Source organism: Parasteatoda tepidariorum, chromosome 4 (assembly GCF_043381705.1).
Source record: "Parasteatoda tepidariorum isolate YZ-2023 chromosome 4, CAS_Ptep_4.0, whole genome shotgun sequence".
In the NCBI taxonomy this organism is placed as follows: Eukaryota; Metazoa; Arthropoda; class Arachnida; order Araneae; family Theridiidae; genus Parasteatoda; species Parasteatoda tepidariorum.
Window position 1 is genome coordinate 44,009,924 of NC_092207.1, and position 14,536 is coordinate 44,024,459.

The following is a 14,536-nucleotide window of genomic DNA, read 5'->3' on the forward strand; positions in this document are numbered from 1 at the left end:
TCTCTATATATATATATATATATATATATATATATAGACACACACTTAAAAAAAGCCTTGTGCCTCCTCAAAAGATTCCTTCACGTTACGCATATATGTTCTCCTCCAATCACAAAACACTATTAAGAAGAATTACAGCAGTACTATAAATGTTTAGATTTAAGCAATAATCAATCCGTTTGCATTGCAGGTTAAAAGCACCAGATTTGCCTCCATTTGAGTTGGTTCCTAAAATTTTGACCTCCAGTATGATTTTATCCATAATTTGTGCAGCTACAACACTTTCAATGGTATTAATCTATTCCAAAAAGTATGAATACGAGGTGGATACTAGTCAAGTAAGGAACATTTATATTTAGGCTACTTTTTTTTAAAAAAAATACAATTAAAAATTGATAAAAAAAATATTTAAAAGTAAACAATTTTCGAGCAAACCATTATGCGTATTCAGGGTGGTTCTAAAATATATGTCAAAAATGTAAAGGTAGGTAGAGGGGACTTAAATAAGCATATTTCGTATAGGATTGTGTGTGCCGTAATGCCGCCTTGAGCCGGTAAGGAGCGCTGATGACTGCGGCGTGTAAAAGCGCTTGCTAGCTGGATTCTCGCACGGATCTCAAACAGCATGCATCGTTTCACCAATGTGGAGCTTGCCGACGTGCATTTCATGTATGAGACTGCACAAGGAAACGAATTAGCTGCTCAGAGGATGTACAGGGAGAGTCAGAAATCACCTGGACGCTGTCTACTGCCAGCATTGGATAGGACGGGGTGGTCCAGTTCCCTGGCCACCGCGTTCTCCTGATATAACCTGCTTGGATTTTATCTTTTGGGGTCATATTAAAAGCCAGGTGTACGAGAGTCCCATCAAGAAGATCTTGTTGCCCGCTTGTCTGTTGTTGCTTTACATGTGCTCGACATGCCTAACGTCTTTTCTAATGTACGCCGATCCATGCGCCGTCGCTGTGAATCTTGTATCGATGTTGGTGGCTGCTCTTTCGAGCACCTCTTGTAAACTGTTGATAAATTTTTATTTTCTTTTGTCTTTACTTGTCTTTTCAGTTTCCTCTGATTCATACTGCTTTACAAGCTAGTGCTTTAATGTGCCATTACCGCTCACACATTCCTATCCGAAATATGTTTATTTATGTCCCCTCTACCTACCTTTACATTTTTGACATATATTTTAGGACCACCCTGTATAGCTGATTTCGATTCTCAAGTATTTATTTATTTTTAAAAAAAAACTTCCATCACTACATCATCGATTCTGGTGATACTTCTCTTCTCCCTTCTTAAGTAACTTAGGGACCGTTCAAAAAGTGCGTACATCCCGAAGGGGGGGAGGGGATTTGCTATTATTTACGGTTTTGTACGATGGGGAGGGGGGGAGGTATTATACAAAGTACGTACTTTATAAACATACACCAAATTTAAATTTGACTTTATCCTACACACTCCTTAAGTAAATATTTAATTTTATTTAAAACATAATTATTTTAATTTTTATGAAAAAGGGGGGTAGACTAATAAAATGTACGTACTCTAAGGGGGGGGGGTAAGACCTTATGTACGGTAATGTATGAAGGGGGGGAGGGGTTTGAAATTTCTCCATTTTTGTGTACGTACTTTTTGAACGGCCCCTTAGGCTTAAAATAAATAAATTATAAACTATACGTCAGAACCAATATCTAAATTTGTCAGATTTTTTAATCTACAACTTTAAATATTCACGCCAGAAATCAATATTGCTCAATTCAAATATCTCGATTTTTTGCCGCTTTATTAGATAATCCGTCTTATTTTAACTCATTTAGAGAGAAGCAATGCGCTCGTTTTGAGAGAAGAAATCAAAAAATAACTGCAGTTCTGATGATTTATAAGGGTTAAAGGTCAGGGTGGGTAACATTAAATGTATTTAAAGTGAAGTATAAAAAAAATTAAAAATTGCCTCACTGAAAAGAACAGAACCCTCCTAAAATAAAAATGGAGTAGTAAATAAGGATAAGACGAAATAAACAAGGAGAGAAATCTCATAAGGTAAAATCGTTCTGAAAAGAATTGTAGAGAGTTGACGAGCGAAAACATGCAAGAGCCTGAGTTTCAAATAAATAACGAGAAATGTGTCACGATTATACGCCTATTTCTTTCTATATTTCGTTTAAGTTTATGTAAAATACCTATGGATATATCCGATTGCCTATTTAAATCCTTAACATCTGAACCAAAACCGTTGCAGTTCAATCCTTTGAAGGTTCTTTTATTTTGATAAGGTTTCTGCATTAAATTTACATCATTGTTTATTATTTTGAGGGTGGTTGTTAAAAACAAAAAGTAAAATATACAAATCCGTTTTTCACCCTTCCGAAATCTTTGAAGAAGTTTAAAAAACAAAGAAGTTTGTAATATTGCCCAGAAACATTCGTACAGTAGCAATGTTTACAAAGACGTATTAATTCGATGATAACCGCAATGAAAATTTATTTTTCGCGTACTATACACATACATGCTTAAGTTTATTCGATTTCTTCTAGAGTCTTAATCTAATTTTTATTCATATATTAAAATTTATTAACTAAGAGTGAGGACTGGAGTAAATGGACGGATTATTGCAAGCGCCCTTAAGTGTAAATGAGTATAAAAAAAATAAATAAATGACAATAAATAAAGAAAATTTAATTTTTTTTTTTTGTGTGTGTTTATCAGGAACTNTATATATATATATATATATATATATATATATGGACACACACTTAAAAAAAGTCTTGCTTCCTCAAAAGATTTTTTCACGCTACGCATATATGTTCTCCTCCAATCACAAAACACTATTGAGAAGAATTACAGCAGTCCTATAAGTGTTTAATTTTAAGCAATAGCAATAATCAATCCGTTTGCATTGCAGGTTAAAAGCACCAGATTTGCCACCATTTGAGTTGGTTCCTAAAATTTTGACCTCCAGTATGATTTTATCAATAATTTGTGCAGCTACAACACTTTCAATGGTATTAATCTATTCTAAAAAGTATGAATACGAGGTGGATACTAGTCAAGTAAGGAACATTTATTTATATTTAGGCTATTTTTTTTTAAAAGAAAGCAATAAAAAATTGATAAAAAAAAGTATTTAAAGGAAATAGTAAACAATTTTCGAGCAAACCATTATGCGTATATAGCCGATTTCGATTCTCAAGTATTTATTTATTTTAAAAAAACTTCCATCACTACATCATCGATTCTGGTGATACTTCTCTTTTCCCTTCTTAAGTAACTTAGGTGTTAGGCAAAATTTTCATTCTTCACTGCAGAGAAAGAGTGAAATTCAGTGCTTAAAATAAATAAATTATAAACTATATGTCAGAACCAATATCTAAATTTGTAGGATTTTTTAATCTACAATTTTAAATATGCACACCAGAAATCAGTATTGCTCAATTCGAATATCTCGATTTTTTTGCCGCTTTATTAGATAATCCGCCTTATTTTGTTGGAGAGGTAAAATGAGCGAGCTCTCGTTCGCTTATTTTACCTCATTTAGAGAGAAGCAATCAGAAAATAACTGCAGTTCTGAGGATTTACGAGGGTTAAAGGTCAGGGTGGGTAACATTAAATGTATGTAAAGTGAAGTATAAAAAAAATAATTACAAATTGGCTGACTGAAAAAACAGAACCCTCCTAAAATAAAAATGGAGTATTAAATAAGGATAAGACGAAATAAACAAGGAGAGGAATCTCATAAGGTAAAATCGTTCTGAAAAGAATTGCAGAGGGTTGACGAGCGAAAACATGCAAGAGCCTGAGTTTCAAATAAATAATGAGAAAGTGTGTCATGATTATACGCCTATTTCTTTGTATATTCATATTTCGTTTAAGTTTATGTAAAATACCTATGGATATATCCGATTGCCTATTTAATTCCTTAATAACTGAACCAAAACCGTTGCAGTTCAATCCTTGGAAGGTTCTTTTATTTTGATAAGGTTTTTGCATTAAATTTGCATCATTGTTCATTATTTTATTGATGGTTGTGTTAATAACAAAAAGTAAAATATACAAATCCATTTTCGACCCTTTCGAAATCTTTGAAGAGGTTTAAAAAAAAAGAAGTTTGTCATATCGCCCAGAAACATTCGTACAGTAGCACTGTTTACAAAGACGTATTAATTCGATGATAACCGCAATGTAAATTTATTTTTCGCGTACTATACACATACATGCTTAAGTTTATTCGATTTCTTCTAGAGTCTTAATCTAATTTTTATTCATATATTAAAATTTATTAACTAAGAGTGAGGACTGGAGTAAATGGACGGATTATTGCAAGCGCCCTTAAGTGTAAATGAGTATAAAAAAAATAAATAAATGACAATAAATAAAGAAAATTTAATTTTTTTTTTTTGTGTGTGTTTATCAGGAACTGATAGCGTATGGTGTGGGTGGTATTGTATCATCCTTCTTTTATTGTTTTCCAAGTTGTGGATCTCTTTCAAGAAGTGCAATGCAAGAAAGTAGTGGTGGAAAAACACAGGTAAGGGCACATTTTGCATTGATAATGAAAAATCTGATTATTAATGTAATTAGATATAGATTTGGAGAATTATTACTATGTATTTTTAAAATAGCTATTTCATTGAAATAAAGAAGAGGTGTATATTTTTATAATTAATAAAAACTAGTTTTTAATTTTCTTCATTTATATATATTTCTTATATCTATATATATTTGTTGGTAAAAAAAATAAACAGCTAAGAAATTAAAAATACTAAACGTTTTAAAAAGTCGGCAAATTTTGCGATAGTAATTCTCTAATAAAGCACTCTCATTAAAACATTTAGCGTTGGAGTAACTTTTCATTCAGAATTCATTCAATTTATTTCTCTTAAAATAAATTAATTAATTCAAGTCTTTCAATTACACATTTTAAAATCATTAAATTTGTTGCGTCATAATCCTATGATTAACTACTTAATTTGAATGTTTAAAGTGTCACTTCTATCCATAATTGAGCATTTCAGAAAACTATTTTAATACATTGTCTTACACATAATAAATTTTCAAAAAATTTAAAATTGAATTTTTTTTGAAATTCAGGACTTTGACTTATATGCTTTGAGCACATATATTACTGATACATAAATATTATTTTTAGCTTTCTAGTTTCGTCTCCTGCATCTTGATGCTTGTGGTGTTACTTTTTCTGGGACCACAGTTTGAACCATTACCAAGCGTAAGTCATAATTAAATATAATTTCTAAAGAAAGTTTCCTTTTGTTATTAGCAATTTCTTAAATTTTGCAGAACTTGTCAATTTCAAAAAAAATTGTCTAGACAATAAAAAAAGTTATAACAACGAGAAAAAGTGAAGGATATTCTTCAAAGGATCGATTTTATGCTAAATTAAAAATTTTTACAACTGTTTTTTGAATTTTTAATTTATGCTTTACTTTTATTATTCATCAAAGTATGACATACCAAGCAATTTTTTAGGTAACAAATTGTTCCATAGCAAGAACAACTTAGTAAACAATTAATTATTTTTTCTCTCTCTTAAATTTAAAAATATCTAGTATATGATTTTGTAGAAATATTTAGTATCAAATCGTGAAACTTTGGATAAACGTAATGGAGTTATATTTGTAGGTTGTTCTAATTTTGAAGGCTTACTTTATCTTATATTTTTTAGAGAAAATATGAAGGAAGAGTTTTAATTTTTAACTTTAACATGCTATAATTTTAAATTATTTGCAAGCCTTCAATTTATTAATCTTTTTCTAGTGTGTTCTTTCTGCTGTGATTGTCATGTCGCTTAAGTCCATGTTGGTATATTTCGGAGATCTTAAAAGAGCTTGGACAGCATCAAAGTTGGATGCAGTAAGTAGTATTTTGCTTTTGGTCTGAAAACTATCTTTATCCTGACGTATTAAGCAGAAAATTTGCTTATCAACAATTTTAGTTTAAATTAAGTTATTGCTACTGTGATACTGATGTTTAATGTGAGGACTTGAAACAGAAGGGGGGGGGGGAATTAACTGCACGTTGTGGGTAATTTTTTAATCGCAAATTTTAAGCATTGAAATGCTATAGCTTTTATGCATAGAGCTTTAGTATTTAGCCTTAGAATGGCAGAACAACAAGTTTTGAAGAAATGAGTTAATTTTTTTGCAAATTCAAGATACGGGGACTAAAAAATAGGAACTACAGAACTAAGCTATTAACTAGAATAACTATCAATGAAATTATTATCAAATAATTAAAAAATATAATTCTGAGATATTTGTTGTTTTTAACTTTAAATAAAGTTTCAGTGCTTGAAAAATGCAATAATTTTTCATCTTTTTTCTTTTTTTAAATTTACTACCTCTTAAATTGTTAATTGTATTTTAAAATTGGTAAGGAAAAAATATTACCCAATAATATTTAATTTTATTTGAAAAATTCTTAATGTAGGGATGCAGTAGTGCATGAAACAAAAGTATCAAAATTTTAAAAAAAAATCCTTTAAATAATTTTTTTTTTTTTTAAATATATTAATTGAAAGTAAGTAAATAAATTAGACAAATTAATAAAGTTCTTGTTGATAACACAATATATATGGGAAACAGTTTTTATCTGAGACACTTTTTAAAATAAAGACCAGAGCAAAATAATTAAATGAGATTCATCATTATTGAATCTAATGTACTTGTGAGCTGTGATTGATAACTTTACAAAATTAAAAAAAAAAAANCAAAAAAAAAAAAAAAATTCAAAAATGAAAATTAATTTATTAGTAAGCAAAATCTAGAAAATGTGTCCAAATATGGGATACTAAGTTAATTACATCAACTCAAAATGTTATAATCTTGGACAACGGTTTTTATAGACAATTTTAAGACAAAAAAGAGAATAGATATAACATTAAGTGTTCACTCGCATTTGACAAAAAATAATACACTTTAATGACAAACTTAAAATTTTTACAACACAATCAATGCTCACAATACAGCCAGTAGAATGCATTTTTTTCCCACTGTTGTCTTTACGCAACCTTCACATGCATTTTAGATTGTTTTTGGTTGAGTCCACAATCTGCTTTGTATATAATAAAAGTGTTGCAATATTAGGTATGATTTAGGCAACTTTTCTCTCTCTATATATATATATAAATAAAAATAGATACATTGCATTATCAACCAAGCACATGTGCCCATTTACAAAATTCAAAACAAATGAATATTGATTTCTACATGTTTAGAATTATTTCTAAAAATAGCTGATAGGTATCTTAATGGGTTAAAGCTTTTATGTAAGTAAAATGATTTTAAAATAGGATTGAAAATTAATGGATACCATAGCATGAATTGCATTGTAAAATATTTTTTTCCATTATTTTAGTCAGTTTGGGTTGTTACATTCCTTTCAGTCATTATTTTGGACATGGATTATGGATTGATTATTGGAATTTTATTTTCTCTCATCACTGTACTATTCCGATCTCAATAGTAAGTTTTTTTATCATAAACATTTTTATTTAAAGAAAACAAAAAAATATTTTTTTTAAAAAAATTATATTTTAAAATGGCCGAATTCGAGGTATTTTTTTGAGGAACCGTTGCCGAGTGGATTTTTAAAAAACTTAAGTTTTTTGCAATTTTAATAATTTTAAGTTTATAGTTTATATAGTTTTCTTTTTTTTTTTTTTTAAATTCATAAAATTGATTTTAAAATTTTAAAAAAGTTTTCTATAAACAGCTTGAATTAAAATGTAAATAAATGATATACCTCTAAAAATAATTTTAATAAGATTTATGTTAAAAAAAAGTTAACAGAACAAATATAAAGTTAAGACAAGGTTATTAAAAAACAACACATTTTAACTTTGATGCACAAAACATATTCTAACAACCGAAAAATCTGTCAGAATTAAATAATACAATGAGAATTCCCGCTGACTCTAAAAAAATATTGTTCCTTTTGTCAGCTATGTTTGAATGACATTTTAGGAAAGTTATTAACATTTTTCAATTAAAGAAAGTGCATAAATTTACCATACGTTATATTTTAAGATAAAGCTAGATATTTCAAATAATGCCAATTTCTGTGGTACTGAATCCATTGTTATCTAGATTCATTTTCATGTTAATATTTTATTCACATGTTTTTGGTCAATCTCAGTATAGCTAAAATTTAGTTATAATTTAAACATTTAATAACAATTTTGGAGGAAAAAAAATTCCCAAAGCTTGCTATTTTTTAGGAAAACACAGATTCCATGATCCCAAAATTAACAACGATCTTCCTTATCAGACTTAGTTTACAAAGAGAAAGTAATGCCATTTATGTTCGGCACAGTACAGCCAATCCTGTGTCTTGTGCTATTAAACCCTAAATTAAATTTAATCCTCTAGTAAATAAATAGAATAGCTGCAAGTATAGATATAAAACTATACACAACAAAGTCACAGAGTTTCCAATTTAAAAAAATTATAAAATAGTAAGAAAGTTAAAACTATTTACTTAAAATATATTTGTCACTCCTCTCTTGAGCATATGATACTAAATAATCACTCTATGGTATTGTTACGTCTGAATCTTAGACAAGTCCCATTGTAATTTACTTTGAGATAGTGATACTTTAAATCAATGGGCATAGTTTTATAAGATTGGGTTTGGAGACAAAGCAAAGAAAAGAAACACTCTAAGGCAGTGATTCTCAACAGAGTTGGCCATTGATTACAGTAATCGATTACAACTGTAATTGATTACAGATAATTACAGCTATGTAATCAATTACTTGTAATCACGATTACAAGTAATCAATTACTTGTAATCGTGATTACAACTTTCAAAAAATTTTGATTACAGCTGTAATCATGATTACAATTTTGNTTAAAAAGGTTCTAAAAAAATATTACATCTAAAAAAAAAAAGGTTCTAAAAATAATTAAAGATAAACAAAATTACAAATTACCTATTTTAATATGTTGTAAATGCAGTGCTTTATATATGCTTAGAGCAGTATTATACTTTATTTTGGGTTTATCAGATATTTCAAAAAAGTTCTAGAAAAAAATATTACATCTAAAAAAAAAAAGGTTCTAAAAATAATTAAAGATAAACAAAATTACAAATTACCTATTTTAATATGTTGTAAATGCAGTGCTTTATATATGCTTAGAGCAGTATTATACTTTATTTTGGGTTTATCAGATATTTCAAAAAAGTTCTAGAAAAAAATATTACATCTAAAAAAAAAAAGGTTCTAAAAATAATTAAAGATAAACAAAATTACAAATTACCTATTTTAATATGTTGTAAATGCAGTGCTTTATATATGCTTAGAGCAGTATTATACTTTATTTTGGGTTTATCAGATATTTCAAAAAAGTTCTAGAAAAAGAAATTACATCTAAAAAAAAAAAGGTTCTAAAAATAATTAAAGATAAAATAAATATACTGGAATTATAAAATCGTTGATATGGAGGAAAGTTTTAGGGGCTGCATGTAAACCACGCACAGGTCCTCTGATTCATACACAATGAAAAGAGGGAAAAAGTCTGAAAATACTTTGGTGGCCTAAGATTGAACACTGAAGCCTTAGAGTTGGCAGGTCTGCCCCAGCTATTCCTAAAACATTAGTTATGCTGCATAATAAAACGAATGCAGTAAATGTGATGTTCTGAGACCACAGTGAAAAAAGCACACACTTTGCCTTTATGGGGGTTTTGTTTTAAACCCTAGATCAGCCCCAATTTCATTACCTCTTTGGTACTTTAATTCCAGAAACTTGAGATGCGCATTAAGTGTGTCTAGTTAATGAGATTTTTTCAGTAATTGGTTCAGTAGTGGTTTGCGAACTAAAGTATTCTAGGAAGAAACTAAAATTCTAGTACAGCCACTAGATGCATACTTTTCTTTAAAATGAAATTGATAATATGTCAAACTTTGCCATTCAAACACAGCACATATGAAAAGATAATTTGTTATTAAAGCTATCTTGTCTTGTTTTATTGCTAAATCTTTATTTCAGTCAGATAATTGTTATTATATTTCATAAAATCTGCTCATATGTATATTATGTAATTTCAATAATATAAAATTGTATATCCTGCTCTAAAGAATATAAAAAAACTAACAAAAATTAAAGAAATTATTTTAAAATATCAAACAAAATGTCCCAGCAAAATATGTCGACCAGCAGTTCTGAACTAGTTATCACCTGTTCCACATACTTTCCCACTACAATCTTTTACCTTCTGTTAAATTAAATAAAGTGTTCCGTTTTGGAAGAAAATAAGATAAAAACAATGCAAGTGCCCCAAAATAAATAACATTTACCTTTATTGTTCCAAAATCTTTAAAACAATAGCAAACTAGTCTTGTTTCATATACAATTTTTATGTTACACTAGGTGTCATTTCTTTGCATATTAGATGTTTATATAGTATAGAACAAAACTTTAATAAAAGTTTGTTTTATTTTCAGTTCTTTTACTAAAGCACAAATTAAATATCAGAATGTATATGTAAGTTTTAAATTTCCTTTTTTTTTAAAATATAACTTAATTTTGAAATTTTCATAAACACTATAAAATATTATTACATTTTGTAGAGTGAAAAAGAAAAAATCGTTGAACCTGAAGACAAATTAGCTTTTCAAAGTTACAAACCAGATTTTCTGCGAGTGATAATTCTAGAACTTTCAGCAGTGGGATACACTGATTCTGGAGGTGTTTCTATGCTTTTGCAAGTTAGTAATTTTTAGTACCTTATTTCAGAATAACATAAACATAAAATAACAACAACAAAAATTTATTATATAGATAAAAAACGAACCCATGCCAATTTGAATTATTTCATGTTTTTTTCTATTATTGGCTTATTAAGGAAGTTCAAGCCAAGTTTCAATGGGTGTTGTAAGGACAAGTTAGAACACAAATGTGAATGATACATGTCATATTCTAGCATTTTAGGAGACAATTGGGTAGGCGTTGCTCCCAAGTAGAGATAAATTAAGGACAGCAATTGGAAACAAATCAGAAGAGGTAGTGTTTCATCAAAGAAAAATCATGCGCCTGACTACAGAAGTTATTAAAGCTCAGTTGGGATGTTCTATTCCATGAACTATAGCCACCAGAGCCTGCCTCTGGCTTCAAGCTATTCAAACACAGTAAAATATAATTGTAGAAAAATATAACTTTTTTAATGAGATAAAATTTGCATGTAAACTTTTTCAACGAAGAAATCGAGAGTTTCTTTAGAGTTAAAATAAAGTACTACTAAAAAAAAAATCTTGAAGATTCTGATTTTTAGCCCATTAAATAACTATTTTTAGTTTTTGATTAGAAATATTTAGTCACCTGATATTTCCATAATTTACAGATATATTTCAGAAATAGAAGTCATGAAATACAATTAAGTTTTTAGCTTGGAATTTCATAAAAAATAAGTTAATGAACTCAGACTTATGATTAAGACTCTATAGTGCAAACTGCATATAAATGACATTAATTTATGTATTTTTCATTTGCAAATCTTTCATAACTTTTAAAATGTTAATGAAGTGAAGTATTTCTATCAATTGCTTATCCTCAAAAAAAAATACATTTCGGATCAATACCTCACTCACCTGGATAGCAATGTCAGAACTGTTATCCGGGTGAGATATTGCTATCCAATTGCTTATTAGCATGAACTGAAGTATTTATTTCAATTGCTTATGCCTAGATTGCTTTTTATTTAAAACTTAACTATTAGATATAACGTTTATGATATAATTTTTTACCCTATATGACATGCTTAAATAGTAATGAGTAAATTTTTCCCCTCCTCCTCAGTAAATTCAAGATAGACTAAACTTCGATACTTAAAGTTACGAAATCAGACACAAAAGCACACTTTCTCTGATTAAACATACCTTTTTGGATTTCTGTGACCCCTAAAATATAGATATTAGCCACAATCTATGAAATATAGTCAGTTATATCAGGAGAATGATCAAAAGTTTTTATCCCTTCATTTCACTTTTTGCATATTTCGCAATATAGTGATAAATTTTTGAGCGAATTGAAAGTTTTTTGGGTCTAATTATCCAAAGATAATTCCATGCAAAAAATAACCTTTAGTAACTATTTATTATTATTTATTTAATAACAGTTGAAAAAATGTTGAATTGCAAGGTATAGACTTGTTTACATCATTTATAAGAATGTAATTGTACAAGACAAAATACAAAATTTGAGCGAAATCAGGCTAATAGTTTCTGAGAAATTGAATTACAAATAAGTGACTTTTTAAAATTCGATTCCTCTGGAAATATTCGTCCAATTTTGCACAAAATTTCTATTTGGACATATAAAACTGCATTCCTTAAAACTGCATACCTAACAATTCAAAAAATTTTTGACTATTGTTGAAATAAATAATTGAATAATATTAACCAAAAATTACTTTTTGCATGGAATTAGCTTTGGATAAACAAACATTGTAATTGTGAGCAAGAATTTTTTTTATTGGCTCAAAAATGTCTCAAGATATGGTGAAATATTCAAAAAGCAAAATTAACATTAAGGGGTGCAAATCGTGGACAGCTCTTTAGACAAACTATTGGGACCTACCCCCTATATATTTTGGGGGTTAGAAATCTGAATACAGTGGAAAAACAGTATGTTTATTTATAGAAAGTTTGTTTTATGTCTGACTCTGTAGCTTAAAATATCATGTGCACTAATTAGTTAGCTTATTTGAGGCGACCCTCTCAGACTATGGAGATCTGATCACTAGATATTCATGATGGTCTGTTTATTTATTTTTAGCACTATTTATCAGTATATGTTCTCAGAAATATATACTTTTGTGGTTCATTGTTGGCACAAGTAGATTTTGATAGTCAGTCTAAGAAAATGGTCTTTTTTAGAAGATTTTTGAATGTTCATTCAGCTTCGATGGAAAAGTCAAATAGGTTACAACAAAACTAGGAAGCTTATTTTACCAAATCGCTTACAAAAAATGTGACTGCTTACTTGTCTTATTTAGATGATATCAGTTCAACCATTCACTAAACTAATGTTTTTTTTCCCACTCAGGTGATGAGAGAATTTGCAGTAAACAATATTGTGATATATTTAGCCTGTATTCAAGGTAAAATTTATACTTTTAACATATGTTTTCATTTGCTATATTAATTATTTTTAAATTGATAAAAAAATTTCTTCTTCTTAGAACCAGTTCTTGAAAGTTTAGAAAGTCAAGGATTTTTCAACAATGTGAGCAAAGAGTTTTTATTTCCAACAGTTCATGATGCAGTATTATATGCACAGAGTGAATGCTTTGCCTCACAGCAGGATTGCACATAGTGATATTATCGTATGATTGCGAGTATATTTATATTTTGTATATTACTGTACAAATGGATTTTATATTTTTAGTTTCAGACTAAAAATGATTTAAATATCTAATTTTCTACAATGTAGAAATTATTTTTCGAACATTTCAATTGCTGAAAAGCAGCATGAACTAGAAATGATGAACTAAAAGAGGAGTACATACCTATTTGTCAACCTAAGTGTGAGCATGTGCATAATGTGTGTTGATGAAATTGTTATCTAGTCAAATATAGATTAAAGAAATTTTTATAAGATTTGAAACTTCTGTTAAATAAATCTCAATGAAGGCAGTTTTTAAAAATGTATGTTTTTGAAAATGGTGAAATATTGCTCAAGTAGAAAGTTTTAGTTTCAGGATGTTAAAAAATTGCAGAGTTGCTGCAATGCTTTGAGAACTAAAATAGAATCTAGTTTAATTTAAAAGAAAAAAACTAGGCAAAAGGGTTTTGGTACAAGTTTATCAAAAAGCATTAATATTTATTTCAAAAAAAAGAATGATTTCATATAATTACTTACCTTGTAATATATTACCAATAAAAAGCAATTGATGTACAGTGTGCAAAATAAAAAATGGACCACCTTGAACAACTTTTGATCTAATGATCGGATCTTCAAGTTCTAGGACTCAATCTTAATAGTTCAAAGAGGTGATCTCCAATGTGCTAGTTAATAAGTGCAGACGATAGTTAAAGTACCAAATAAGAAACAAAAACGCACTTTCTCTGAATAAACATACCTTTTTTATTCAATGAATTCAGTTTTCTGACCCCAAAATTATAGGGGGTAGCCGCAGCCTGGAATATATGGTCCAAATAGTTTGGTCAGGAGAGCTCTCCAAAGTTTGAACCCCTTGATGTTAATTTTACTTTCGTATTTTGCACAATTATAAAAATCATTTATCCAAAGATAATGTGATACAAAAAATAACTTTAAGCAAATATTTATTATTTGTTTTCATAATAGTTAAAAACATTTTGAATTGTAAGGAATACAATTTTTACATCATTTTGAAGAACATAATTTTATATGGCAAAATACAAAATTTGAGTGAAATCGGTCTAATAGTTCCGAGAAATTGAATTTTAAATATCTGACTTTTTTGAAATTCAATTTCTCAGGAACTTTTCAAGCAATTTAGCTTAAATTTTATATTTTGCTATGTAAAATTATATTCCC

General features: G+C 28.5%; 1 protein-coding gene across 1 annotated transcript in view; it reads left to right on the plus strand.

The window, feature by feature from the left end:
* Window positions 1-13,661, plus strand: part of LOC107452947 (prestin) — a 48,797-nt gene extending 35,136 nt beyond the window's left edge. The window contains exons 9-17 of the mRNA XM_043049494.2: window positions 191-338; window positions 4,412-4,525; window positions 5,147-5,224; window positions 5,773-5,868; window positions 7,372-7,478; window positions 10,462-10,501; window positions 10,588-10,725; window positions 13,061-13,115; window positions 13,197-13,661. Coding sequence (XP_042905428.2) covers window positions 191-338; window positions 4,412-4,525; window positions 5,147-5,224; window positions 5,773-5,868; window positions 7,372-7,478; window positions 10,462-10,501; window positions 10,588-10,725; window positions 13,061-13,115; window positions 13,197-13,330 — 910 coding nt within the window. The 3' untranslated portion in view covers window positions 13,331-13,661. The remainder of the gene's footprint in view (window positions 1-190; window positions 339-4,411; window positions 4,526-5,146; window positions 5,225-5,772; window positions 5,869-7,371; window positions 7,479-10,461; window positions 10,502-10,587; window positions 10,726-13,060; window positions 13,116-13,196) is intronic.
* The last annotated feature ends 875 nt before the right edge of the window (window positions 13,662-14,536 follow it).